Source organism: Mesocricetus auratus, unplaced genomic scaffold, assembly GCF_017639785.1.
Source record: "Mesocricetus auratus isolate SY011 unplaced genomic scaffold, BCM_Maur_2.0 Super-Scaffold_100013, whole genome shotgun sequence".
Taxonomy (NCBI): domain Eukaryota; kingdom Metazoa; phylum Chordata; class Mammalia; order Rodentia; family Cricetidae; genus Mesocricetus; species Mesocricetus auratus.
This window is the reverse complement of record NW_024429196.1, coordinates 69,367,854-69,394,476: the sequence shown is the minus strand read 5'-3', so window position 1 is coordinate 69,394,476 and position 26,623 is coordinate 69,367,854. Positions and strand designations below refer to the sequence as shown.

Genomic DNA, 26,623 nt, shown 5'->3' with positions numbered 1-26,623 from the left:
TATAGTCCTTATTGAATAATTTCAATGTTGCATATCTACTGATCATTTCTTCTCATTCAATTTGTGATTTTCTTAATTCCTGGTGTGACAAATGGTCTGTGACGGATTTTTGGACCCAGTTTTTTGTTTGTACTTAACACCAGTCTCCTCTGGGCAGTCAGCTACATCTTCATGTGAGCTGTGTCTGCTCAGCCTCCACTGGTGTGGGAGGGACGGAAGTGCAGCTCCCCACTGCTGCGTCCACACCTTCATGTAGAAGGGGAGCAGGGCCATGCATGGACAGGTTGCCTTTGGATCGTGTGAGACTGGCTCCTTGAGAGATGAAATGATGATCTGGGCCCCACTGCCGTCTGGGGGGTGACTCATGCTTTGTTACAGTTGTGGTTGGGCCTCATTTCCCTGCTGTGCCTGTGAGTCACTGTCCCACCTCCTCCAAGTAGAGCTGGGGGCTCAGCTCCCTACTGGATCCCACTAACCCAGGGGATAGGAAAGGGAATGTAGACCTTCTCATTGATGGAAGGTTAAGGTGCAGGACACTCAGGTTCCCCAGGCTCCATTGACACTGGAGGCAGCAGTGTGAACAGCCCTGCTTCATCTTCATTGTTTAGTCTTGTTTCTATCAGGGAAATGTGTAGGTCTGTCTCCCTACTAGGCCTCACCAAGACCAAAGTTTGGCCATAATTTGCACTGCTTTCTTTCGTCTCCTTGGTGCTGGGTCAGGATGGAGGCTCGGCTGAGGAACCACTGTGGGAAGGGATGGCAGGCTTAGTATTGACTGGTTGTGCATGAAGCTCCCACTAGGACTTTGCTGCTGCAGAGTGAGTGTAGACTCCAGGCCTGCCTGCCCGGAGAATTACAGCACTGTCCACATGTACTTGATAAGGATGTAAAGCATCTGTACCCAGCCCATCACTTCAACCCCAGCCGGTAACTCTAAGTGCCACATCCCTCTTTCACACAGGATACAAAACTAGCTGTCTGATGAGTCCCCTGGGCCACCCATAGATTTTCTCTTGTTTGTCCTTCTGATACACCTTAGTGGGTCAGTCCACTTCCTTTGCTGTAGGATTGGAATGTTGGAGGATGAACAGCTTCCCATTTGTCCCCTCTGAAACTGGAGTAAAAGGACTGTATCAGTTGTCACCACCCCCACCACCAACCGTCTCCTCCTCCTCAGCAACCCTGAGAACCACCAGTCACCTTTCTGTTTCTACACGTTTCCTTTTTCCAAACATTCTGTTTTAAACAGACTCATACAATATGTGGTCTTGTGATTTACTAGTCTCACTTGGATTGACGATTCCAGAGTTCATTTGTGCTGCGTGTATCAGTACTTATACTCTCCAGTTGCATTTTTAACTGTACCAGTTGATGAATGTTTGGGTTGTTGCCATGTTTTGGCTGGTGTAAGTGCTGACTGTACATATCTATCTGTAGACTGTCTTCACCTACTTGAATTTATAACCAGGAGTCAAATGCTGGTTTATATGGTCACTTTATTTACTTAATGTAACAAGCTGCCAGACTGTTTTCCAAAGAGGTCGTTCCATCTTATATTCCCACGGGCAGTGAGGGAGGGCTCCCTGTCTGTCTATTATAATAGGCACTTGGAGCTTATCTGGCTGTCCAGTTATAGCCATCCTGGAAGATGTGAAGAGATACTTCATTGTGTTTTTTTATAAACATTTTCCTAATGACTGATAGTGTTGTACATCTTTTCATCTATTTATTGATCATTTCTATATCCACTTGGGAGAAATTCCCATTCAGATCAATTGCTATTAAAACTAAATCTCTGTAATTTACCATTGTCTCTTCTTTCACACAGGGTTTTATTACCAGCTTGGGTAACTGATTTCAACACAAAGAACTTCTAAAGAACCTCCTAAATTGGCCTGTCACATAACAAATTCTGTTTCTGTTTATCTGAGATTGCTTGGGGTTCTACTTCATTTTTGAAAGATGATATTGTAAGGTTTTTAATTTGTTTTATTTTCAGCAGTTTGAATATGTGCCCCTCTATTTGAGGCTTCCATTGTTCCTAGTAAGAAATTGGGTATTAATTTTCCTAGGGTCTTCTTGTCCATGAGGAGTGAAATGTTTACCTTGAGATGTCTTGCACACCCATGGGTTTTCCCACTGGGGGCCTGCTGAGCTCCTCTGTGTGTTCATTCACGCTCTTCATCGCACCTGCGATGTTTGAAGGCATCATTTCTTTATTCTTTTTTTCTTTCTCTTTTACTATTTTCTTGAATCTGCTGGTACATTCTTTGCATATTTGCTGCTGACCACATTTTATGGAGGCTTTGTTCGCTTTTCTTAATTCCTTATTCTCTCTGTTCTTCCATGAATATAATTTCTGTCACCAAGTTCTCTCCTTTCTGGTTTTATATCTGCTGTTGAGTTCTACAGTAAATATATTTTGTTATTTCTGTACTTCTGTAATTCTGAATTTTGATTTGCTTATTTTACTACATGTCTATGTCTGGTTTTTATGGCTTTCATGAGCTAGGATGTCACTACAATTGAAGTAGACCAGGGCAGTTTGGGCCTCAATACTGTCAGCTGCTCTGGAAATAGTAAGGATGCAAAGAGTGCCTGTTCTTGTGACTCAGAAGACAGTGTCGTTAGATGTCAGTGCAGTCTAACATGATTGCAGATTCAGCACCATCCCTATTCAAATCCCTAGGCACAGAAGAGAAAAAAAATCTATCCATATTTTAAGAAGAGTTTCAGAGACCTCCAAACATGCAAAATAATCTTGAAAAATAAGGAAAAGGATTCATTTCCTAATTTTAAAACATTTAAGCAAATCTGCTGCATCTATCAAAATAAAGACAATGAAGAGCCCAGAAAGAATCTCTGCATGTATGATTATCTTTAAAAGAATTTATGACATATATTTGTGTCTGTGTATTCATACATGAAGGTTAGAAGGTAACTTGTGCAGGCCTTCAGGCTTGGTGTGGCAAGTACCTTTACCAGCTGAGCCATCTCCCAGCCTGTGTTACTTGTTTGTCCTGCAGAATAAACTCAGGACCTCAAGTATGTTAGGCAATTACTCTGCCACCCCAAGTCCTCAAATGATTTCAGCAAGTATAGCAAGACTGTTTAGCAGGGCAATGGCAGTCTTTTCAACAAAGGATAACAGAAACATAGGCTTATTCACTGCAAAAAATGATGTTGGGTCTGTCCTTATGCTGCACACAAACGTTAACCCAAAAGCATGTTTTTAGATAACAGAATCAGAAAGCTATTTCAGTTTCCATTTCATGTCTTATGTAATATAAATTTTTGTTTTGGCTTTTTGGTTTTTTGAGATAGGGTTTCTCAGTGTATCCCTGGCTGTTCTGGAACTCTCTCTGTAGATCAGGCTGTCCTCGAACACAGAGATCCACCTATTCTGCCTCCTGAGCGCTGGGATTAAAGGTGTGTACCACCACCACCTGGCGACATGGCAGTATTTTAGTATGAGAGTAATTTCTTGAAAGGATTTGACAAAACAAGCCATGCTCCTCCTTGAGCATCCTTCTTCACTATTGGAACGTGTGTGTACATCACAAGAACAGGCACTACTGTTGCATCTCATTCACTCCTAACCTTCAATCTCTTTCTTCCTCTGACAATACATTGCCTAAAAAGAAAGAAAAAGAAGAACAGCTATAGGAAAACAATACATATGTAACCCACAGGACCACTCTGTGCCTCTGGGCTCCTATTACAACCATTGCATAGGAATGTGGAGAAGCCCTGTGCCAGGGTCTCAGCTAAGAACCTTTGCAGCCTGTTTGCAGCTAGGCAGAACCGAGCTTAAGAGTAGTATCGAACAAAATGAGATACTTTATACAAAATGCAAAGTTATACATTATCTTGGTAAGCACAATGAAAGCAAACAGCTGACTAAGCAGTACCAAGTGAGTACTTGGCTTTTTCTTCTTGAGTTTTTCCAGTAGGTAGTTCAAATCCCAAGCATCCAATGCCAGGCCTGGTCATTTTCTTATGTTCAGGGTTTCAGCAAGGGTTGTTTCCTGTTCAGACAAACCCATTTGAGGTTCAGGGGAAACAGCAGCAGTCTACCTGCTTACGTTCTGTGTGTGTGTGTGTGTGTGTGTGTGTGTGATTTATTCTTCTAAATTTCATTTTAGATCCCAACTACAGTTCTTCCTCCCACCCCTCCTCCTGCTCCCTTCTTCCTCGTCCCATTCCCAGTCCACTGCTCCTCATGGGTAAGGGCTCCCATGAGGAGTCAACAAAGTTTGATACAGTAGGTTGGGGCAGGGGCAAGCCCCTTTTTCCATGCAATAAGGCTGAGCATGGCATCCCACCTTAGGGAATGGGCTCTAACAAGCTAGCTCATATATCAGGTTTGTATCATGGTCCTACTGCCCAGCTCCCCTCTGACAGTCCAAGCTTCACAACTGTCTCCCACATATGGAGGGCCTAGTTTTGTTCCCTAGAGTCTCTTACCGCTGTCAGTCTACAGTTCATGAGTTTCCACGAACTTGCTTCAGCTGTCTCTGTAGACTTCTCCATCATGATCTTGACCTCCCTTGCTCATATATTCCTCCCTCCCTCTCTTTGACTGGATTCCCAGAGCTAAGCCTTGTTCTTGGTTGTGTATTTCTGTGTGTGTCTGGTTCCATGAATACTGGATGAGGGATCTGTGGTGATAGTTGGAGTATTCGGGGGAAGGCCTGTTTACATTCTTAGGTCCACACATCAGCACATCCATGTTTGGCTGTGCTGTTGACTTTCCAGTTCCGTTCTCCTTTCTGTGATAGGTTCACTTCCTACAAAGCAGCCGCTGTTCAGCTGTTAGTTCAGAATGTTTGCTGATGGGGATCAGATCTGTATCTCAATTAGTATTAATTCTAGTTTCTCCTCAACAAAATACAAAACAAAACAAAACACATTCCTTGAACTTGAAATGTTTTCAAATATGTGAAGACAGAACTCCTATTCCTACTACATGTAATTATTTCCAGACCTCTCACTATAATTCTCCTGAGGTCCTTCTCTTCACAGCTGAATCTTTATAAAACTCTGCTGACCGTTGCAGCCATCTCTGTGGCTTGTTCAGTCTCATGTCAGCTCTGGCATCTGCCTCTGGTTTCTGCCGAGATTGTTTTGGCTGAGGCCTCTGATGACCCATTTAAAGTAGACTCTACAGCGCTCTTATTTGCTGAGTAGTACAGAACACAGACCCTTGAGTTTTAATTGTTTAATATCTTTTAGAGGATCAGTTCTCATTCTGAAGCAATCTGAAACTTGTGGGGAAAGTTAGAAGTACAACACAGACATGTTTTTCTTGAACTATTTGGGTGTGAGTTGCAGACATGATTCTACATCACTCTCACAAAGGCCTTCTCCACACTCCCCACATCAGCAAATTAGACTGAACTATCATGATCTTTCTTCTGCTCTTTGGCATCATTCGGGTTTTGCAGATTACCATAGGAGTGTTACTGACAGTCAGAGGGCCAAGTTCAAAGTGATTCTTCCATAGACTTCACAAAAGAATACACTCCAGGCTTACCTTGACTTTGGTGACCTCAGTGTTTCTAAAGAAGACAAGCAAGTTGTTATGTTACCAAAGTCTCTCAATTTGGGTATCCTTTTTCATCAGGATTACAATCAAGAAACTGTAGTGTTTATTGCTATAAAAATTGAACTCACAAACCAATGTCTGCTTGTTGTATGTGTTCATTACTATCCTATTATTTTCCACAAGAACTTCTTGATTGTCAGAGTTGAAGAATGCATAGCTGTAGAATATAGTCTTCCTTGCCAGTCACTTAGGCCCTGCCACTCTGTCTGAACCCCCAAATAACACACAGGACACTATATTAATTATAAAGCTGTTGGCTGTTTGCTTGGTTTCTTACTGTCTATCTCTGAGTTAAGTATTTAACCGATAATTGTTAATCTAAGTATTTCTCTTACTGGAGAAAAGGGTCCGGACCTCTTATCCTACAGCGGCTACATCATGTCTGACTCTGCCTCTCTTTCCCAGAATCCTCCTTGACTCCTAGTCCCACCTATCTTGCTTCCCTATTGGCCAACAGTACTTTATTTAACAACCAATAAGAGACAGATTTGTAGAATTACATCTCCCATCACATAGCAGTACCTATTATGTATCAACACTTGTACTTATATTTGTATGTGTGTATGTATATATGCATATGTATACACACACCTGCACACCTATACACACACAAAATCCTGGCTCTATCCATTCCAACCCAGTCTTACGGGGCCCCAATTCCTGAGTGAAGTTGCTGGACATGTTTCCTTCTTATTTATACTTAGTTTTTAAACATGTAAAAACTCAACTAAGTAAAACTTTGCACTCTGAACATTAATTTTACTCATGAGTTATATCTTCCTCAAAAGTTTACTAAAGCAAAAATATCAAAATATAGGTTTTGGTCTTCAAAAATTTAGTATCTTATTTTTAAAATAAAAACTATCAATATTACCCTAAATGTCTAATAACTACAGGATTAAAGAAATTTTTGTGGTGTATTAGCTAAATGAGTTTTCATAGTTATTTTGTTTATTAAATACAAATTTAAGACTGGAGCAAACACACCTATCCTGATTGGAGAAAGCAGGAAAAATGTATGTGTACTGAAGTTGTAAACACAAGAAAGGCTGGGAGTGGTGGTCTGCACCCTAATTCCAGTACACAGAAGGCAAAGACAGAGGACTCCCTATGGATTTTAGTCCAGCCCTGTCTACAGAGTAAGTTCTAAGTCAGTAAGGGTATTGCACAGTCTCTAAGTAAGTAAATAAATAAACCTGGAAAGCCCGTAAATACATGAGCATATTAGAGAAGGAAACTAAAGTAGCATGTTGGATTTAGACTAAAGGTTGTATGCCAGTTGTAAAGCCCTCTGTGATATAAATAAAATTTACTTTCTTCCTTAAATTTTTTACATATTTGTATATTTTGCCTGCATGAATGACTTTGCATACATGTGTGCCTGATGCCTATGGAGACCTGAAGAGGTCAGCAGATCCCCTGGACTGTGAGCTACCACGTAGGTCTGAAAATTGAACCTGGGTCTTCTGGAAGAGCAGCCAGTCCTTTTTACTGCTGAGCCACGTCTCCAGCACTGAAGTTTATTTTTGAAAGAGGATTGGCTGTAAACTGGGCACTTGGCCAACATGTAGTTTTGGAGGATTCCTTCAAATGAGCAGGGAAGCAAAGGCTCAGGTGCCTGTCCCTTGTGAAGAAGTGGGTGCAGGATATATCCTTGGAGCCATGTTGGCAGGTGGGAGGGTGGGCTGCATATGCCTGCCCAATCCCTGTTTGCGTCAGGCTACACTTCCTCAGACCCTGGCACAGGGTTACTGTGCTAGCATGTCCAGTCAGCTCAGTTGTACACTGTTTTTGTGTTTGAAGTTAGCCTAGTTCTTAGGATTTTGCAGCAGAAATTATTTTTAAGGTGATACTATCCTTTCTTTAGTCTGATAAGTCCCCCCCCCTTCCCAATCAGATTACTTTGGATTTTTAGTACAATCGGGCACAGAGCCACGTTTGAGCACCTCTGTAGACATCCTTCAGCACATCCTTCCGTTTTCGGGAATCACTCACTGACTGGCACCTCCTCCCTGTTGCTTTAAATATCTATGGCTGCCAGAGAGCTGGTGGGTTCCTAACGCCACCTATGCCTGGGTTCTGTGTGAACAGCTGAAAGATCTGCCTGCCGCTCGAGCTGGACTCTCACAGCGTTGGTGCCACAGCAGTCCACCCCCTGCTGTGTCCCCTTCCACGGCTACTGTGTTTATCAGGCTGCAGTGAGCATCTGTACTCATCTCCTCCAGACTCTGCATGTGCTGCCAACTCAGAAGTCTTGTCAGACTCTGTCACCAGAGTAGCAAACACAGCACTTTAGGGCCGCCTGCCCTCAGGTCCCTCCTTGCTCTCTGGCAGTATCTTCTATGCTTTCCTTTAATGCAAACCCTTGTGGAACTGCCCTGTTTCCTTTTAAGAACCAAGTGGGCCTTGTCTAGAATATTTCTCAGGCCATTCTATCAGGCAGAGTAACTGCTTGCTGAATTACTATGGGGGTGGGGGGACTTTTCCATTTCTGCATGATACTACAGATAAAATAGCAATTGGAGAGCCATATTAGACTTCTCTGTCTCCATCTTGTTTCACAGAAGTACGTGATGCCAGGAATATGAGGGTGGCAATTTAGCAGCATAGATCAGAGCCTGGCATGTAACAGCAGTTAGGCTTCCGTCCGCACGCCACTGAAATAGCGTTTGTGCAGAGAGTACAGGAGAGGCGCGGGCGCAGCCTGACATTAGCGAGGGAGGAGGCGGACAATAAGAGCTTTGCAGTTTGTTTTCTTTACATCCTTTATTCTCAAACTGCCACCTCCTCCTCATCCAGTTCCCCTAAAAATGTGATACTTCAGAGAATGTTATTCAAATGCCTCCGCTGAGACTTAAAAGCTGTTTTTCTCCCATAGCAACAGAAGGCGGAGAATTACAGCTCTGAACTTTGGAAAGGCATGGCTGCTCTTAGTTACTGTTGCTCTCAGCTAAGTTGTTTCCAGTGGCGTATAACCAAAAATCAGGTTTTAATTTCTGAAAGTAAAAATAATGAAACTGTCTTCTTAGCTCTACAATGTCCTTTTTCCATTCCAGTGTTTCTTTAGTAGTTACATCAAACAAATATAGGGAAAATTGGTTCTGAAAAATTGAATGATCCTTTAATAATGCTGTAAGATCTAGCATATACTGCTAAATTACAACAAACTTGTTCCTGTCCTGTTCCAAAGAAAAGTAGGATTTTCTTTCAAAATACCTGGAGGCCAGCTGTGAAAAGCATAAGAAAATTTCAACTTTTTAATGTATGTACAAGGCAGTATTTTGTCATTAAAAAATAAGGCATTTTAAAGCTCATTACGGTGTTTTGGAAGTGATTCTTTGGGAAGAGTCAGATCTTCAAGTTGTTTGAGAAAGAAAATAATCTAGATGTAAGAACAAACTACTTTTAATGCATATTTTTCTTCCCTGTATTTGAACAATTTGTCCAAAACACAATCCATTCATGTAAGATTTTTGCCTGTTCACATCTAAGTGGGAATCAGTAGTTTCTTTGTTGGTCACTATGGAAACGAGTCAGCCTATCCTGAAAAGCTCTTAGATCATACAGAGCGATGCCTGTGTCTCAGTGTAGCTCCTCACTGAGCAAGCCAGAGCTGGCTTTTGCCTGCCTCCAACTCTTGGCTGCCTGAAGCCTGTGCCATGCAGGTGCAGGACGCATCCCGGAGGCCTTCGGCTGTGCACTTCCTCAGTGCCTTTCTGCAGGGCCGCCGGCACTCCACTTCTGACCCGGTCCTGAGGCTGCAGCAAGCCCGGCGTGGCTCTGGCTCTGCCACCAAGCTGCTGTCCTCATCGTCTCTCCAGGTGATGGTGGCTGTGTCTTCTGTCAACCGTAGAGAGGGGAATCCAACTTTTCCTGAAAGAAAAAGTAAAACTCTTTCTTATACTCTGCTACCCTTTGTTTGTGTCTAAGTGTAAGGAGTGGGAATGGGCTGTAGTTTTGTCTGTACTCTTAGAATGTTGACAGTTAATTCTGTTTATGCTTTGTACTCTGCTCATGCTAAGACTGAATGGATATGTAAGAGGAGATAAAATGGTGGAATGATTTGTGGTGTTTTTGTTGATGTTAAAAGTATACTTTTGGACAAAATTCATCCTCTTGAAAAAGACGAGCTTCCTTATTTTCTTCTCATTACCACTATAATAAGTAGAAATTATTGCATGTGAAAGCCTTTTTAATATTAGATGAAGGGATTTACGCTGGCTCGAATCTACAATCCTGAGGTAAAATGAAACTGTTTCCCATGTTACCATTCTATTGGGAGGATAGAATCTTGAGCCTTACTTTCCTTGTATATTCTAGAAAACTCAGAACGCCCAACACCAAAATACACAAAGGTGGGAGAACGTTTACGGCATGTCATCCCTGGGCACATGGCATGTTCCATGGCGTGTGGGGGGAGAGCATGTAAGTATGAGAACCCAGCCCGCTGGAGTGAGCAGGAGCAAGCCATTAAGGGAGTTTACTCATCCTGGTAAGTATGGCTCTGGGTCTTGCCCAGCCCTGTAGGATGAAGGAAGCAGGAATACTTGTGAACCAACAGACAGGCAATGTGAAGGAAGCGTGGGCCTTGAGTTCAGGGGCCCTTGCAACCATCCCTGGGTTTGCAAAATGGAAATAATTGAGCTTAAAGCCTTTACATTAAGTGAAATGACATGCATGAAGTACCTTATGTCAATGGGTAATTAGATAGTTCTTAAATTCAGAAATTGATGAAAATAGTAAAAATGTTCAGCTATACGTGTGAGAAAATTACATGGTCCATGTGTAGTCCTCAGATTTGTGCCATCCAGCATTCATATCGTTTGTTATGAAATATACCCTAGTCTTCCTTGACAGAAGTGGCACTGGCTGCCAGTTCAGCAGGCAGTCCATAAGACGCTGGCATTGGTTCTTGTGTTTAAGCACAATGAATTCTACTCTTAAGTCATACTGCCCTTATTAGTGACAATGAGCTAGTCAGGTCTGTATTTGTGGTCTTGAAAATATTGATAACCAAATGGTAATTGAACTGGGCATAATGGTGCCTGTCTTTAATCCCAGCATACAGGGAGCAGAGGCCTGTAGGTCTTCTGTGAGTTCAAGGTTAGCCTGGTTTACATAGTGAGTTTCAGGACAGCCAGGGCTATACAGTGAGACCTTGTCTCAAAAAAACAGAAAAAACAAAATCATATTTGGAACACTTACAATTTACTGTTTAAAAGAGTTCTACTCATGAATTATTTTATATAGCAAGAACCCATTTAAGATCAGATGTTTGCTGACAACTCATTTGACTTGCTGTGTCTACTTTCTGTGGTGACCCCGCCTGATGTCCACTGTCGTTAGTGTTCTGTATGAGTCATTGTGAAGCCTAATGGCACTTATGGTGTGAGGGAGCAACCACTCCTGAGTCGGAGTCCCACAAGCAAATGCCCAGTGTAGCATAGTTCACATGAGCTCTCCTTGCTTGTTAGCTGTCCACGTGAGCCTCCCGCCCCTGCTGTTCTCATGTCAGAGTCCGTGTCAGGTTCTGCTCCTAAGCGGGTGTTCTTAGGGATGTGTTGTTAGGGATGTTGTTAGGGATGTGTCAGGTTATGCATGTTGCTCCTTAGGGGGATGTTGTCTTTTGGATACTGGCCCACCAGTTTCATGTCTTTGTCAGAGGGTTACTCTGAGGTTCATAAGTCACAGCCTGCAGTAGACTATCGTACATATCTTCTACCAGCTTCCTGGTGACAAATTTGAACAAAACAAAGCAAAGCTGGAGGTCTAATAAGAGTGACAGACAGACTTTTTATGGCCAAGTGCTCATTGATTCATTGTTTTTTTCATAGATTCATTCATAAACATTTAATTGTAGGACAAGGCACTTTGCTACTAGGTGCTTTGAGATTATCACTAATTTTCATAAAACCTTGTGAGCTGTTAATGCCATTTTATTGGTAGTCCAGATGGATGAGTTAATTTGCTTCGCAGATAGAAAGAAGAAAAAACAGCATTTTAAGTCAGGCCCAACTGACTTCGAACCCCCACCTTCTTTCTTTGATAAATTGCAGCGCCTCAGTGTTTATTTATAACCACAGGCCAGGATTAGTGCTATATTGTACATCCACATCATATTGAATTCTCACCCCAACCCTCCATATGTCTGGCATTATTACCTCATTTCACTCCTCAGGTAACAAGTGTCCACTATTAGTCTCCCGTTTGTCCTCCATTTAGTTGACTGATCACTTTGTCACAAGGTAAAGTTCCCCTTTATGTCCACTAGATCCTCTTTAGAGTCCTTGGAGACATTTTGTCAGAGTCCATAAATGACTTAGGTCTTGACATTTTTCCCTCTGAGATTTAAGGAGCTACGAGGTTCTAGTTGTGACGCAGAATTGAAGCTAGATTTATGTAAGGATATAGAAGTTGCTGAAATGATAGAAAAAACGTTGCTAACCCTATCAGGTAGAATTCTCTGAGTTTTGCACATCTCAGCAGTCCCCTACCCATCTTCAGGGTCACTGACAGTATCCTGGCCATGGCTCGTCCATCCTCTGAGCTGCTGGAGAAGTATCGCATCATCGAACAGTTCCTCGGGTGAGTGCCACAGCATTCGTGGCTGTAGTGGACACAGTTAGCATGCTTTTCTTTAATTGATTATGGCATCGATCTTACTAACGCTAAAATCCAGTTTCTCGGGACTCCAGGTCCTTATAAGTGATGGCTCTTTTTCTTTGAAGTCACGGCATAAAAACGATCATCAACCTGCAGCGTCCTGGTGAGCACGCCAGCTGTGGGAACTCTCTGGAACAAGAAAGTGGTTTCACGTACCTTCCCGAAGCATTCATGGAGGCTGGCAGTAAGTTCCTTCCCACCCTGAATTATCAAGGACAATACATAGAGACTTCTGTCCTCTAGGCTCTCAGGTTAAAGAGATAATACTTATCAATGGAATTTGTACAGTGGCAGGGCATCTAATTTCACTTGAAATGATGCTACCTTTCTTGGCTGTTGCTGTTGTGAGTACAGGGCTTCCTTTTCCACTAGGAAGGCCTGGAAGGAGACCCTGCAATAAAAAAAGGCTTCTGTTCAGTTAAAGCCTGTACCATGCCAGACATGATGACTTCATTTTCTCTTTACTGCAGTTGTGCAACTCAGTTTAGGCTTAGGGAGTTATCAACTTGTCTGAGATCACATAGCTTAGAAATTCCAGTGAGGATTGGAAGTTGAATAATTTTTGGCTCTACAAGAATATGTCCTTGTGGCCACCCAGAGCTTATCACAGGAGCTTTGGAGTTTGAGTCCACTCAGTGGGGTTATTCAAACCAGGCTGAGCAAGGTGAGCATGCAGTCTGAGAACATGTTCTTAAGAGGCTTATGTCTGACATGTGAAACAAGATTGTTTCTAACCTAAATAAAAAATAATTAAAAAAGAGGTTTGTGTCTAGCTTTTTTTGTGACCCTAAGTAGAAAACTCTGTATCTATATCTATGTAAAACTCTGTATCTAGCCATTTATTAGCCTTTTAAAGAATTTCTATTCTTAAACAAGAATACATGTTGTTACCTTCACCTTAGTTTTTAATTCTACTCTGCTATAATTCTTTCTACCTTCACTTCAGCAGGAAATGCATTAGGTAAAAAGAATGTGCTTGTAAGAAATTTTAAGTTAAACTTACTGGAAATATAAAAACCCTGTTAGATGCATATGGTGACTCACGCCTTTAATCTCAGACCTCAGGAAGCAGGGGCAGGAAGATCTTTGTTAAGTTCAAGATCACTCTGGTTAGAATATCAAGCTCTAGGCAAGCCAGGGCTACACTGTGAGATCCTGTCTCAAGACATAAAAAGTAGAAAAATAAAAAGCCTATTATTGTAAGCCTGCTTATTCAGTGAAATCTCTGTGCCTTGTAACTCATTTTCTTCAATTGTCTTTGTAAGTATTTTTATGCATATGAATCTTGTTTTTCTTTTTCTCTTTCACTGTCTAGTTTATTTCTACAACTTCGGGTGGAAGGATTATGGTGTAGCATCCCTCACTGCCATCTTAGACATGGTAAAGGTGATGACATTTGCCTTACAGGAAGGAAAAGTAGCTGTCCACTGCCATGCAGGTCTTGGGCGAACAGGTGACTTCTAGGAATCATATTACTGTTGTGTGGGCATGAAATATATAGGAGTGAGATTTCCTAATTCTAAAGAGTTCTTAGAGTTATAACAAAGTTTTGGAATTAAATTAAAGCAATAAAAGATATTTGAAGCATCTTAACCCTTTATAGTAACCATGTATTGATAAGAGTATTTCTGAACAATTTAGAGCTGAAAACTCATTGTGTTTAAGCATGTCTCTAAAGCCACTTAAGTAATCAGCTTATTTAAACGGAGCACCTCATGTTAATAAATAGTATTTTTTAGATACTGTTTTTCTTTTTTCTTTTGTTTGTTTTGTTTTCTTTGTGTAACCTTGGCTGTTCTTGAACTTGCTTTGTAGACCAGGCTGGCCTTGAACTCTCAAGAGATCCACCTGCCTCTGCTTCTTTGAGTGCTGGGATTAAAGACATGCACCACCACCACCATGAGATAAAGTATTGTTTTTCTTGAAGACTTGCTTTTATTTTATGTTTGTGAACATTTACCTGCCTGTCTGTGTCCCACATGCATGCTTGGTGCCAATGGAGGTCAGAAGAGGGCGTCAGATTCCCCTAGGACTGGGGCCACAGACTGTTGTGAGCACCATGTAGCTGATGGGAATCAAACTGAGATCCTCTGTAAGAGCGCAGGTGCTCTGAACCTCTCAGCCCCCAAAATACTTTTTTTAACTGAAAGAACTACTGAAATAGCACTGTTCATTTGCTAGAGTATTTTACATTTGCTATCCTTTGAAGTTGTTAGCAACAATAGGAGTCAAACTGCAGTTAAAAGAAAAATTTTAAGTTTAAGTAATCTGCTACATTCAGTGAGTAGCAGGGTCACTATTACATCCATACATGTCTGGCTCCATCTTTCATGCCTTCTCTACTTTGGGATGTATAAGGATTGTATACTTGAAGAAGACTATTTGCATATAAAGTTCTATGTGAAAGTCAGTGGTTTTATATAAACACTCAGCAAACTTCATTACATTGCTGGTCTGATAAGCAAAAATGGAAGGCATGGAGTCGATAGCTTCACTGTCGTGTGATTTAGTTAGATGAAACCACCCTAGTGTATATATCCTGCCATGGGATTTCCTACCTGCCCAGGAGCATCCTAGGCTAGTATTCAACTCATGTAGGTTTGGGCAACTATTAGGATAAAGCCAAAATGTCTTTATTCCTACACATTACATGTTATACCTCTGCAGATATTTACCCTTATACTAAAGATCTTTGATGTCCCCATGAGAAAGCTGTGTTATATTCACTGCAAACTTGAGGACGTGCAGTTCTCAGAGGTTCGGATTATCATGTATATCTAGATGTTCACAAACTTAGGAATTATATGTCTGTCTTTGACAGTAAGAGTTGTTGGCTATTGTATTATAATTAATTGATTCTGAATTCTTACTGATAAGTAACTAATGTAAAAGAAGCCATTGTACTGTTGCAGCTTACATCCTTAATAGCATTTGTTTACATCGTGGTCTGGAGAAAAACACAAATTAGTGTAGATGTGATTTGGAAGAATTGTCAGGCAGAGAAGTAGAGTATACAATTTTAATAATCCCCAAAGCAAAACCTTCCCAACCTGGGAGAGGACTCAGCAAGAATGTCCTGGCAGTGGATGGCAGAGATGCCAGAGCAGGACATTCCAAGGGCAGAGTGGGTGGCGGGTTGGATGGAAACATCAAGAGCTGTTTATCCCAGAACATAGAAGCAGAATTTGGCTTCCTGCCATACCAGAGCTAGGCAGGAGGAGGCTAGACCAGACTCTCAGCTTAGTTCTCAAGTCCTCACCTCAGCAGCCCTAAACCTGCTAGCTGTGTTAGCTCATCTCTGGGGCAAAGCTGACTCAGCCACAGGAAGGAACTGCCACAAAGATCTGTAAAAGTCTTTGCAGTAATGAATGCTTGAGGGGCTGGGGATTCAGCTCAGGTGGTAGAGTGCTTGCCTAGCGTACAGGAAGTGCTGGGTTTGATAGCCAGAACTACATAAAAGCAGCCTGGTGGTGTACACTTTTAATGCTGGCACTTGGAAGGTAGAGGCCAGAGGATCAAGAGTTGAGAGTCATCCTTGCCTGTATACAGGGTTTCAGGCCAGCCTAAGTTATATGATATCCTGAATTAAAAACAACAACAAAAAAAAAAACCTGGCAGGCATCATTACTATCCTTCAAATGTGCTTGTATTTATATGATTTATTGACAGTATTCAAACTTTAAAATCATCAAAGACTGGTACATAAGCGAGTCTTTTCTCACATTAATCTTCCTTACCATTTAGGTGTTCTAATAGCATGTTATTTAGTCTTTGCAACAAGAATGACTGCTGACCAAGCAATTATATTTGTGCGGGCAAAACGCCCCAATTCCATACAGACCAGAGGACAACTGCTCTGTGTACGGGAATTCACTCAGTTTCTGACCCCGCTCCGTAATATTTTCTCCTGCTGCGATCCCAAAGCGCATGCCGTTACCTTAGCCCAGTACCTGATTCGCCAGCGCCATATGCTTCATGGTTATGAGGCGCGACTTCTGAAATACGTGCCAAAGATCATCCACCTGGTTTGCAAGCTGCTGCTTGACTTGGCTGAGAACAGGCCAGTAGTGATGAAGAGCCTGCCAGAAGGGCCTGGCCTCTCTGCTGAAATCGAGAAGACTGTGTCTGAGATGGTCACAATGCAGCTGGATCAAGAGTTACTGAGGCAGAACAGTGATGCGCCGGACCCCTTTGACCCCACTGCAGTGGTGGCCGAGTTTGAGAATCAGGATGGGGGCCTTTCTAATGAGCAAGACTTTGACCCCCTCTGGAAGAGGAGGAATGTAGAGAGCCTTCAGCCCTTGACACATCTGAAAAGACAGCTCAGCTACAGTGACTCTGATTTAAAGAGGGCCAAAGCTATCCTGGAGCAAGGGGAGACACCTTGGACAGTGCGTGCCCAGGACTTGCTGGGCCACAGCTACCAGCATCAGAAGCACATCAGCCACTGTTACATACCGCCAGCTCCAGAGTTAGCTTTAAATAAGGAAGCACTGGTTCACAGTACGTTTTCCTCCTGGACCCAGTCAAAGTGTGGAGGCTTAGAAGGACTCAAGGATGATGGGTCACCACTCTTCTGTAGGAAGGACATTCCGAAGGAAGTACAGCGGAGCAGAACCTTCTCTGTGGTTGTCCCTTGTCCACACAATCCTGGAGAACCAGTGCCACCCAGCTTTGCAGGTGTCCATAGGGAACCAGGGCAAGTCACCCGCTGTCAGTGTGAAGCTCCTGGTGGTTGGATTCCAGGCTCTATGCAGGGGGAGGGGAGGAATCCCTGCAGCCCTCTAAACTGTGACTCCAGTCCTAAAGCACAGTTCCCACGCGGACAGGAAACCCCAGACAGCTCAGACCTGTCGGAAGCAATGGCACACGCTGGGTTTCGGCCTGAACTGAGTGCTGAAGCCAGGAGAATACTGGCAGCCAAAGCGCTCGCAAATCTAAAGGAGTTTGTAGACAAGGAAGAGGTGATCAGGAAAGTGGAAATGTGGCAGGTATTGGTATCTCATTTAATTATGTATACACATGTATGTGCATATATATATTCTACATACACACACACACACACACACACACACATACAGAAATGGTTTTGTCAGACCAAAAATACGAAACAAATTTTTCCAAACTTCTCAGTTACAGAAAGAGAAGATAGAACTTGAGGTTTCCCACTATGATGTGAACCTGATGTAGAAATGACCCAGGGCGTTTGCTTAGTTCCAGTTAGATTTCTGTGTTCAGGAATCCACCTGGCATGATGCTTGCTACATACATGATGTTAATGTGGGTTGCTTTCTTCTAGGGGCAGCCAAGCCCACAGAAGATGATGTTAGGAACTGGCCTGCAGTGTTTTTCTGACCAAGGACCTGGAACCATAGTTTGGGAACCACTGGTCCTAGTGACAAAAATAAGGCAATTTACTTCCCAAAGCTTATTGGTGCAGGTGGTGAGTTAGGCCTGCCTTCTTGGCCTGCTGTCCACAGACTTGCTGGCTTCGTTCCGACGGGGTCACTTCAGGCTTAGAGATAGCAAATGGAAATGACCCTGTGATTTGTTATATCTGAGAGGACTCAGAAACCCATTTCTTGGCTCTTAGAGTGGGAAGTTTTAAAACTGAACTCCTTTTTTGTTTTACTCTTAGTAGGAAGACAGTCTTTAGCTGTGCTTTCTTATCCCAGATGAGCACCTTGTCTGGAGAAAAGAAACTCGGCAGAAACAGGGAGCCGGCCCCAGCATGGGACTGACTTGGGCTGTTTGACTCAGAGAGACCTGAATTGGCACCGTGCTCTTCTGTGGATTACTTGAGAGATTTTATTTCATATTGTAATATGTGTATTTGGGAGGTGGGGTGGGGTTTGTATATGTATGTAGTTGTCCTCAGATCAGGAGAGAGTGTCTGATACCTGGGAACGGAGTCAGATTACAGGCATTATAAGACCAGTGACACGAGTGCTGGGAACTGAACTAGGGGCTTCTGGAAGCACATGCTCTTAGCCGAGAGCCAGCTCTTCAGGCTGTGCTATCAAAGTAATTGCTACACTTCTGTGTTCTGCGAGGATATCTTCTGAGGCAGGAGATTATGTTTGGAGCTCTTACCAACTTACAATGGTAAAAGTTCATCTGAATTGCCGGGCGTTGGTGGTGCACGCCTTTAATCCCAGCACTCGGGAAGCAGAGGCAGGCGGATCTCTGTGAGTTCGAGGCCAGGCTGGACCGACAGCCTCCAAAACAGAGAAACCCTGTCTCGTAAAACCAAAAAAAAAAAAAAAAAAGTTCATCTGAATTAGAGTATTTACCTAATAACAACTCAAACATTGTTTTCCTTCCAATAAATTTTCTTTATTCCCCACAATAAACTAAAAAAAAACTCTCATTCAGTCAGCAAATATTTCTCATGCATTATTGTATGTTGAGAGCTAACAAGTAAGAGGACATTTGTGTTACAAATGTCATGGTACCAATCCTGGGTCAGCCCTGCATGTCCCTTGGCCAAGTGCCCACATGAGCTGGGAAGATGTAGGTTTGGGCCACATGCCGTCAGTTCTTGAGGCAGGAGCAGTCGAATCTTTGCAAGTTCAAGGCCTGCCTGGTCTACATAGAGAGTTCCAGGACAGCCAGGGCTACATAGAGACCCTACCTCCAACAACAAATATGTGCACGTTTGGTTTGAGACAAGCTTAGCGTTTATCTGTGAGGTGCCTCCCTGTGGGGTGCCGTGAATGTTGGAAGTAAGTCCTGTGTTTCTTTTTCTACCACTCTGTGGTACAGGCTACACGTATTTACTGGGCAATTAAATGGATATTAACAATTACTGTGTTTTTTATCATTGAAAAGTTTTATTTGATTTAGAAAGCATAGGTCTAATCCCTGTCAGAAATTTCTTATTTCTTATAACTCATCTTTGTAAGGTGAAATCTTAAATCTCATATGAGACTGGCAGTCTGAATCATGAGCGATAAATCCTCCGTCCCTGAGTTCTAGTCCCTGGACCCACATAATAGAAGGAGAAAACCAACTCCACACACACATGTACAGGCTCACACACGCGCACAGGAATACACACGCGTCAGTGCATACATGAGTACACACAAATAAATAAAATAATTAAAGCTCGTATTTAACCTGTCTCCAGGTATTTGGGAGGATTCACAAGGCTTCCCACTTGTTTTCACCCTCCCAGATTAAAGGTGCCAGACTTCTTACTTGTAGGCTTCTCTGTAGGATTCTAAAAGACACTTTTAGAAAAGCACACACCACAGTTACCAACTTTCATGCAATTTTCTGTGTGTGGTTAAAAGGTTTATCTGAGACCCCAGCCTAGCTTATAAATGGTCCCCTTTTTTAACCTACCATTTCCTTATTTGCAGTCCAGATTTCTGTTTTGTTTACCAGATGCCTGAGAGAGAAGACTGCCTCTTGAACCATGTCTGTGGCCTCTGAATCAGAGTCTGGGCCCTTCTGTCAGTAGTTAGCCTGTACTGTTTGTGGCAGAGATGAGGCTCAGCTTAGGGGAGCTCCTGTGCTAGCCGCCCCCCCCCCCAGAGGTGCAGGCCCTGAGGAAGGTCTCGATTGCACCTGAGAGCCCAGCCTTCACTTAGCCGCCTGTGGATCCCCCATTAGGCTCTGTACACCCCTCTTTCCTGTATCCATCTCTCTCTCCCTCTTCTCTGCAGAAAGAATTAAACTCCCGAGAGGGAGCCTGGGAGAGAATATGTGGTGAGAGAGACCCTTTCGTCTTGTGCAGTTTGATGTGGTCGTGGGTGGAGCAACTGAAGGAGCCTGTGATCACCAGAGAGGATGTGGGCATGTTGGCTGACAGACAAGCAGATGCTAGTGAAACCCTGTTTTTACTAGAGAAGGTAAAGCAGCTAATGGACAAGCCAATGACTTAATTAAGTCCCTCAATATGTTTCACACATGTGCAAAAAAAAAGGATGAAAATTTTATTTAGGTCTTAAATTTAGTGAATTTTTTTTCTCCCTAATTTTGTGTATGTGGTCTCTGTATGAGTTTGTATATGAGAGTGCAATGATTGTAAAAGCCACAAGAGGGCATCCAATTCCCCCGGACAGAAGTTGTAAGTCCTTATGAACCTGCTGGCATGGGTTCTGTCCAGGTCCTCTGCAAGAGCAGCACATGCTCCTGAACCCTGAGCCATCTCTCCAGTCCCCCAGCTTAGTAGTTTTCCTAAGAGAAGAGAAATTGGCCTGGAGATGCAGCTCGGTGGTAGAGGAGTAGCCTAGTGTGTGTGCCAGGCCCTGGGTTTGATCTGCAGCAGTATAGGCACAGAAATGGATACACATTTAAAACCACACCAATCTCCAGATTTATTTAATTCAGTCTTTGTGACGAAACAACCAGCTCTCCCCCATCTTCCCAACAGTTTCCTTGTAAATATGCTGCATTAAACACTTGGCTGAGCGCATGATAAATAAGCCTTTGAAATTGAGCCCTAAGTCATTTCCAGCAGCTCCCTCTGTACTTATTTGAGTTGGTTTCTTGAGATATCTTCAATTAATTTTTTTTTATTTCTGGAAAAAACCAAACAGGGGCAGTACCAGACCATCCTCTGTGTATTGCGTTGCATAGTGAGCCTGCAGACGCTTCCCATGGAGGTGGAGGAAGCTTGCCTGTCACATGCCATTAAAGCTTTCACCAAGGTGAGTCCCTGTGTCCCCACACTGTCACATGCCATTAAAGCTTTCACCAAAGCCGGGCGTTGGTGGCACACGCCTTTAATCCCAGCACTCGGGAGGCAGAGGCAGGCGGATCTCTGTGAGTTCGAGGCCAGCCTGGTCTACAGAGTGAGTTCCAGGATAGCCTCCAAAGCCACAGAGAAACCCTGTCTCGAAAAAACCAAAAAAAAAAAAAAAAAAAAAAAAAGCTTTCACCAAGGTGAGTCCCTGTGTCCCCACACCAATCGCACTGTCTCTGTAAGTCAGGGGTTCTCAGGTAAATCTTGAGCACGAGTTTTATAAGAAGTTGGAGTTGCTCCAACAGTGGCGTCAGGAAAAAGCTGGCTTTTCAGGTTGTTGAAGATGGTGTGGAAACAGAGAGTAGCAGCTGAGTATTCACCAATCATTTCAAGTCTTGTTCCTCATTGGAGGCTGGGGGATTTGCTTGTCCAGATAGCTCCACCTTGTGTTTAAACCCTAAGGAGGGGTAAACATCCAAAAGTGTCAGGTCCCTCAAAAACATTAAATGCATGCTTCCGGGAGAAATGTGGTTTATTTCTGACGGAGAGCCTTGTGAACACTACCACCAAGACCCTGACAAACAAGTGGAGCGGCATCCCAGATCCCTGGTGTTGCCAAGGAAGGAAGCAGCCTTTCCCTCCTCAGAATTTGTCTAAAAAGAAGCAATTTGTAGCGGTGAGAAGCTGCACCCAAGATCCTGGTTCTTTTTCAGTAGGAGACGCCTTATTCTGGGGACAGTGCAGGACTGCTCTAGTTCCCCAACCTGTCACTGTCACTCCTCAGCAGAGAATCACAGGCATGGCAAAGGCCCCAAGTGTCTATACAGTGCATTCTCAGCAGAGAGGGGACCTTCAGTCTCTCGGAGGTTTTTATGTGTGCAAAACACTTACTTACAGGAGCCAGATTTTATTTAAACTCTCAGAAATCTCAAGGCGGTGGGTATTGGGTTTTATATTTATATTCACATGAGGAAACTGAAGCCCACGGACCATTCATAATAGTGGCAAAATTACAGTTAGGAAGGAGCAACGAAATGATGTTATTGTTGGGGTCCCCACAACATGAGGAACTGTATTAAAGGGTCTCGGCGTTAGGAAGGCTGAGAACCACCACCACCACAGACTTAGACAAAAGATGGAGATACATAGCCATAGGTGGGAAGCCACACTGTTCAGGGCTTCAGACTGCAGACCGGAGTGGTCCTGGGGCTTCGGAATGTCACACATAACAGTTGGTGTGCTTCTTTTGGAAAAGAGACTTGCAAAATCAGTGACTCTGAACTTACACTCACTGCCGACTTCCTTGCTGGCCAGCTGCAGGGATTGTACTAAACTTGCAGCACTAGATTGAAGTTTTAAGTTTTCACTCTAAGGTTTGATATTAATGTGATTGATAGCTCTAACATAGTCTTCCAGTTAAAATGTATGAAGTTCATCATGTGTGCTTTTCAACTATATGTATTTCTATATAAATCTTTGTTATAGTTTTTTTCCAAATCCTTCTTTTCTTTGAGAACAGAAACTTGTTAAAGTTTTTGCTACAGTGTCTTAAATAGAAAATTGTTTTGGTCACCAGGTTAGTTTTGATTCTGAAGATGGACCAATAGTTTACAACACCCTGAAGAAAATATTTAAGCACACATTGGAAGAAAAGAGAAAAATGGCAAAAGACAGTCCTAGGCCTGGCCTCTCGTGAAGTTTTCCTCTCTGGACAAGTATCGCCCCAAGGGCCCATCCCACATAGGGTGGCGCTTCTGTTCCCATGTGGGCGTGGCATGCTGGCTCTGCCCTTCCTCGCCACACTCCATTGTCAACGCTGCGTCTCTTGTGCTGAGAATAATGGTTCCTTTTTGGAGTAGTTATTTATTTTAAAATATCATTGGCTGTGTCTTGAGAGCTTGCCATAAAGTTGGTGCCACTTTATTTATTTACTGAATTAATACAGTTGTGTTGACATTTTATGTATGTTATATTTGTGTCATTACTCTTTTGACATTTTGAAGGGGAAATAAAGAACCCTTCCAAAACAGTTATTTTCTTAACAGAGCTCTCCTTGGAGTTTCTATCAAATAGATAATTTTAGTAGTAAAACCTTACTATGTATCCCCCCACAAGACATATGTCTATCCCCTCCTTCAGAAATACGACCTAAGAAAGTCACCAAGTGTCTTAAACTGTTTTATATTTGTTATTAAGAAGACCATTAATACATTGTAAAGGACTTTTAAAAACTTTGAAGCCTTGTGGGTTTTCTTTTATTTTTTACAGACGTGGCAAAGGCTTTCAAAGTGTGTTATTTTTCAATGATTCAATGATTCAACTCACGTTAATCGACTGACTGGAGTGGCTGGGATTTTGTACTTGTAGAAAGTAGCCTTGCTCTTGTCAGGCTTCCAGACAACCTCTCCCTTGGCTGTTGGAGGAGGGAGCAGCTCTCAACCCAGAAGCCTTATTCCACTTCCCCAACCTGCTGCTGAGCCAGTTGGCTTCTTTATAGAGAAGTGGGAACAGACATGGCCAGTGTGGGCAGTTGCTAAGGAGCAAAACTGGCCTTTGTCCTCCCAGGGACTGTGGTGCTGGGAGGAGGCCCCTCACCAGTCTGCTGTCTTGGGGCACTGTGGCCATTCTGCACAGGCAGCTCAGACCTGGCGCGAGTCAAGCAAGCCACTGCGTGCCCCGGGAGTACTGGCATTGCTGCCTGCCCCCATCCCCACCCTTCTGCCCTTTCACAAGCCCACTCGCCTTGGCCTCTGACACTAGCTGCTGTCTTGCTATGGGAAGTATAATTTTAAAATTGAATTTGACCCCAGATTGCATTCACCTTAACTGGCTTCAAATGAGAACAGATAAGTGCTCAAACTTGTTCCTTTAGGTAAAACTATTAATCAGCAATTGAAGCCTTAACTTATTTAAATTAAGTTGCTATAGGAGCCAAAGAACCCATGCCATAAAGAGACAAGGAGTTTCTTGATAGAGGTGATAGCCAGACCAATTCAAACTAGAGACACAGCTTCTCAGAATGCGAGGAAAGAAGCAAGACTGAATTAGAACAACTGAAATGTCTCTAACTCATGCATTTCTGAATTACACTCTAGTATATCAAAAACTATTCTAATCATTAGTCTCACCAACTCTGATGGCAAAGGCTAAGTGCAGCTTTCTTCACCCTGCATTTTCTTCTTGGGAAATGAAATGTAATAGCTGTAAATGAAGTGGCTTACCCCATGTTGAAATGTCTTTTTAAGTGCCTAGCCTAGCAGCAGGAAATAGTTGCATTTTATCTCCTGTGGTACATTCTGGAATCTGATGTTCAAAGAATGTTTGTCTTCATGTCTGTCCACCTCAAGTGGGCGAGTGATGCCATGGAACTTCGCCACCCTCCGTCCTCAAAGCCATCCGTGCCCATGCATCTGGAGCACTTGTTTTAAGCTCCAGAACAGTCATGTGACCACGCCACTGCATGTCAGAACATCCAAGCACCAGCCTGAGAAGACACAATCAGGCTCTGTATAGGTGTTGTGTTTCTTTGAATAAAGATGAAGAGAACAACCGCTGGCCTGGTCTTCCTGTTTCTTCGCTGCGGTGCTCCAGGGCGTCATACACACTCCAGTGACACTGGTAAGGTTTGCTCTTAACCGGTTCAGTGGCTGAGCTGGCTAGCCATGCTCGGGTGGACACGATTCTATCCTTCCTCCTCTATTGTAGAAAGAGTTCTTTCTAGCTGAAAGGATGAAATTTTCCCATATGGGAGAAGTTTTTTTTTTAAAGATTTATTTATTTATTTATTTATTATATATACAGTGTTCTGCCTACATGCCAGAAGAGGGCACTAGACTGAATTGTAGATGATTGTGAGCCACCATGTGGTTGCTGGGAATTGAACTCAGGACCTCTGGAAGAGCAGTCAGTGCTCTTAACCTCTGAGCCATCTCTCCAGCCCCCATGGGAGAAGTTTTAAGGTTGCAAGCTCTGCAGAAGAAGCAGCAACTGAGAGTAAGCACATCATCCTGAGAACTCACCGTGGGCAGGCGCTGCCTCGCTCTCTTAGCACCCTGAAACAGGGTAGTGTTCATTTGATGACGACACAAGTCGGGCAGAGACCCCACCACCACCACTGTGCCCACAATGCAGCCTAAAAGTTTGTCGCACCTGCTGTGCGGCCTGCATCCAAGAATGTAGCGAGGTGGTCGGGATAGATGACACAGAGACCGGTCGGTTGCTTTTAGAAAACTTTATCTTCCCAAGTCAGCTTAGGAGAGAGCTCTCAGAAGAAATCTCAGGAGAAGTCTCTGGCGAAATCTCTGGAGAAGTCTCCCCAAGAAAAAGGGCTTCCCTTTTTAAGGACTTTTGCCATCCATTTACATACCATTCTTTCCACTTCTCACCCTCCTGGCTGGTGGTTTAATCTCCGGCCCCAGAATCGGGGAGACACCACAGGGGGCAGGAAGAGGCATCTAGCCATAGGAGGTGTGGAAGGCATGGTATTTCAGTGAGCCAGCCCTTATCTGAGCCCTATCAAGCTTTAAAGCACTGAATTGTTTTCAGTAAACATTACATAGATGCCTGCTCCCAGGCCGAAGGGGAAGTGGGTTTCTGCTCAAGGTCTGGTGTCCCCACAATTCACCCCTTTTTATTTTTAAATGAGGCACTCCTGTCTTAGGTCAAGTAGGGTCACCCTCCCTGGCCCGTCTTTGGGGGACCTTGAACCCCTGTTAGGTGGGAGTGGGTCTTCCCCACAAGTTGCCCGTCATTGAAGTAGCCCCACCCTTAAAATCATTTGTAATAAGGCTTTATGGCTATCGGGATTGCCATGGGCTAAGGCACTTTGAACTCAGCATGAAGCCAGAGCGCCTACTGCCACTGTTACCATTCCTAGGATCCCCACTGACATAGCGCCTCTCTGTCACCTGCCCATCCCCCGATCTGGGCCTTAGCATTCTACCACCAGCCTTTCTTTGCTACAAGGGTGATTTATAGTTACAATTTGACGGTCAAAACAGTGATAAAGTTTACAATTATTTTAAGATCTACTTAGGAAAGCATTAGAGAGTGCTCTTGCACAGATACATTAGGTACAATCATTGATGTTACACATGTAGCATTATAAAAAATATGAACAAGAGGCTTGTTGCACTATTTACAAAGTACCAATTTGTTCCTGTGGTGATGTAGTCTGTCGATTTAATGTCAGTAGTATCAGCCGAACATGCAACCCGAGTCAAAGTCTTTTTGTCGCACCAGGACAAACCATATTTCTCCAGAAAAACACATTGTGATTCCAAAAACAGGAACTACCGAGTCTGATATTTCAAGTGACCATGTCCTGTTCAAATACTGAAAAAAGGCTTTTGCCATTCATCACAGTCCATACCAATGTCTAAATGTTAAATGGGTCCTTTTTCCCCCAAAGGGAAAAGCTGGCAAAATGAATTCTGTTGTTTTAAGGTGTATCAAAGGCTAGCTGCTAATCTTCTAGTTTTGTTGGCTTTGGGATGAAAACTCACGGGTCCAGGAGGTTGATGTAGCAAGCCTGATGAGAAACTGGAAATCTCGAACTGACTGTTTTATTTCTTTCTCGGCTGTAGATTTGATGACATCAAGGGTCAGGAACACTGATTTAGGAGATCTCGAACTGGCTTGAGCAGGCTCCCACGGTCTCA

The 26,623-nt window shown here is 43.2% G+C and overlaps 1 protein-coding gene across 3 annotated transcripts in view; it reads left to right on the top strand.

Annotated features, from left to right (window-relative positions):
- Ptpdc1 (protein tyrosine phosphatase domain containing 1) overlaps positions 1-24,512 on the top strand; it is a 53,258-nt gene extending 28,746 nt beyond the window's left edge. For 2 of the 3 annotated variants that reach the window (XM_005066330.4, XM_013110644.3), the window contains exons 3-10: positions 9,929-10,100; positions 12,113-12,193; positions 12,337-12,455; positions 13,587-13,724; positions 16,016-17,262; positions 19,942-20,127; positions 20,818-20,928; positions 22,540-24,512. In XM_005066330.4, the coding sequence (XP_005066387.1) occupies positions 9,929-10,100; positions 12,113-12,193; positions 12,337-12,455; positions 13,587-13,724; positions 16,016-17,262; positions 19,942-20,127; positions 20,818-20,928; positions 22,540-22,659 (2,174 nt within the window). In that variant the 3' untranslated portion in view covers positions 22,660-24,512. Of the gene's footprint in view, positions 1-9,227; positions 9,494-9,928; positions 10,101-12,112; positions 12,194-12,336; positions 12,456-13,586; positions 13,725-16,015; positions 17,263-19,941; positions 20,128-20,817; positions 20,929-22,539 lie in introns of those variants that run through there. The other variant, XM_013110643.3, reaches the window with a different exon arrangement.
- The last annotated feature ends 2,111 nt before the right edge of the window (positions 24,513-26,623 follow it).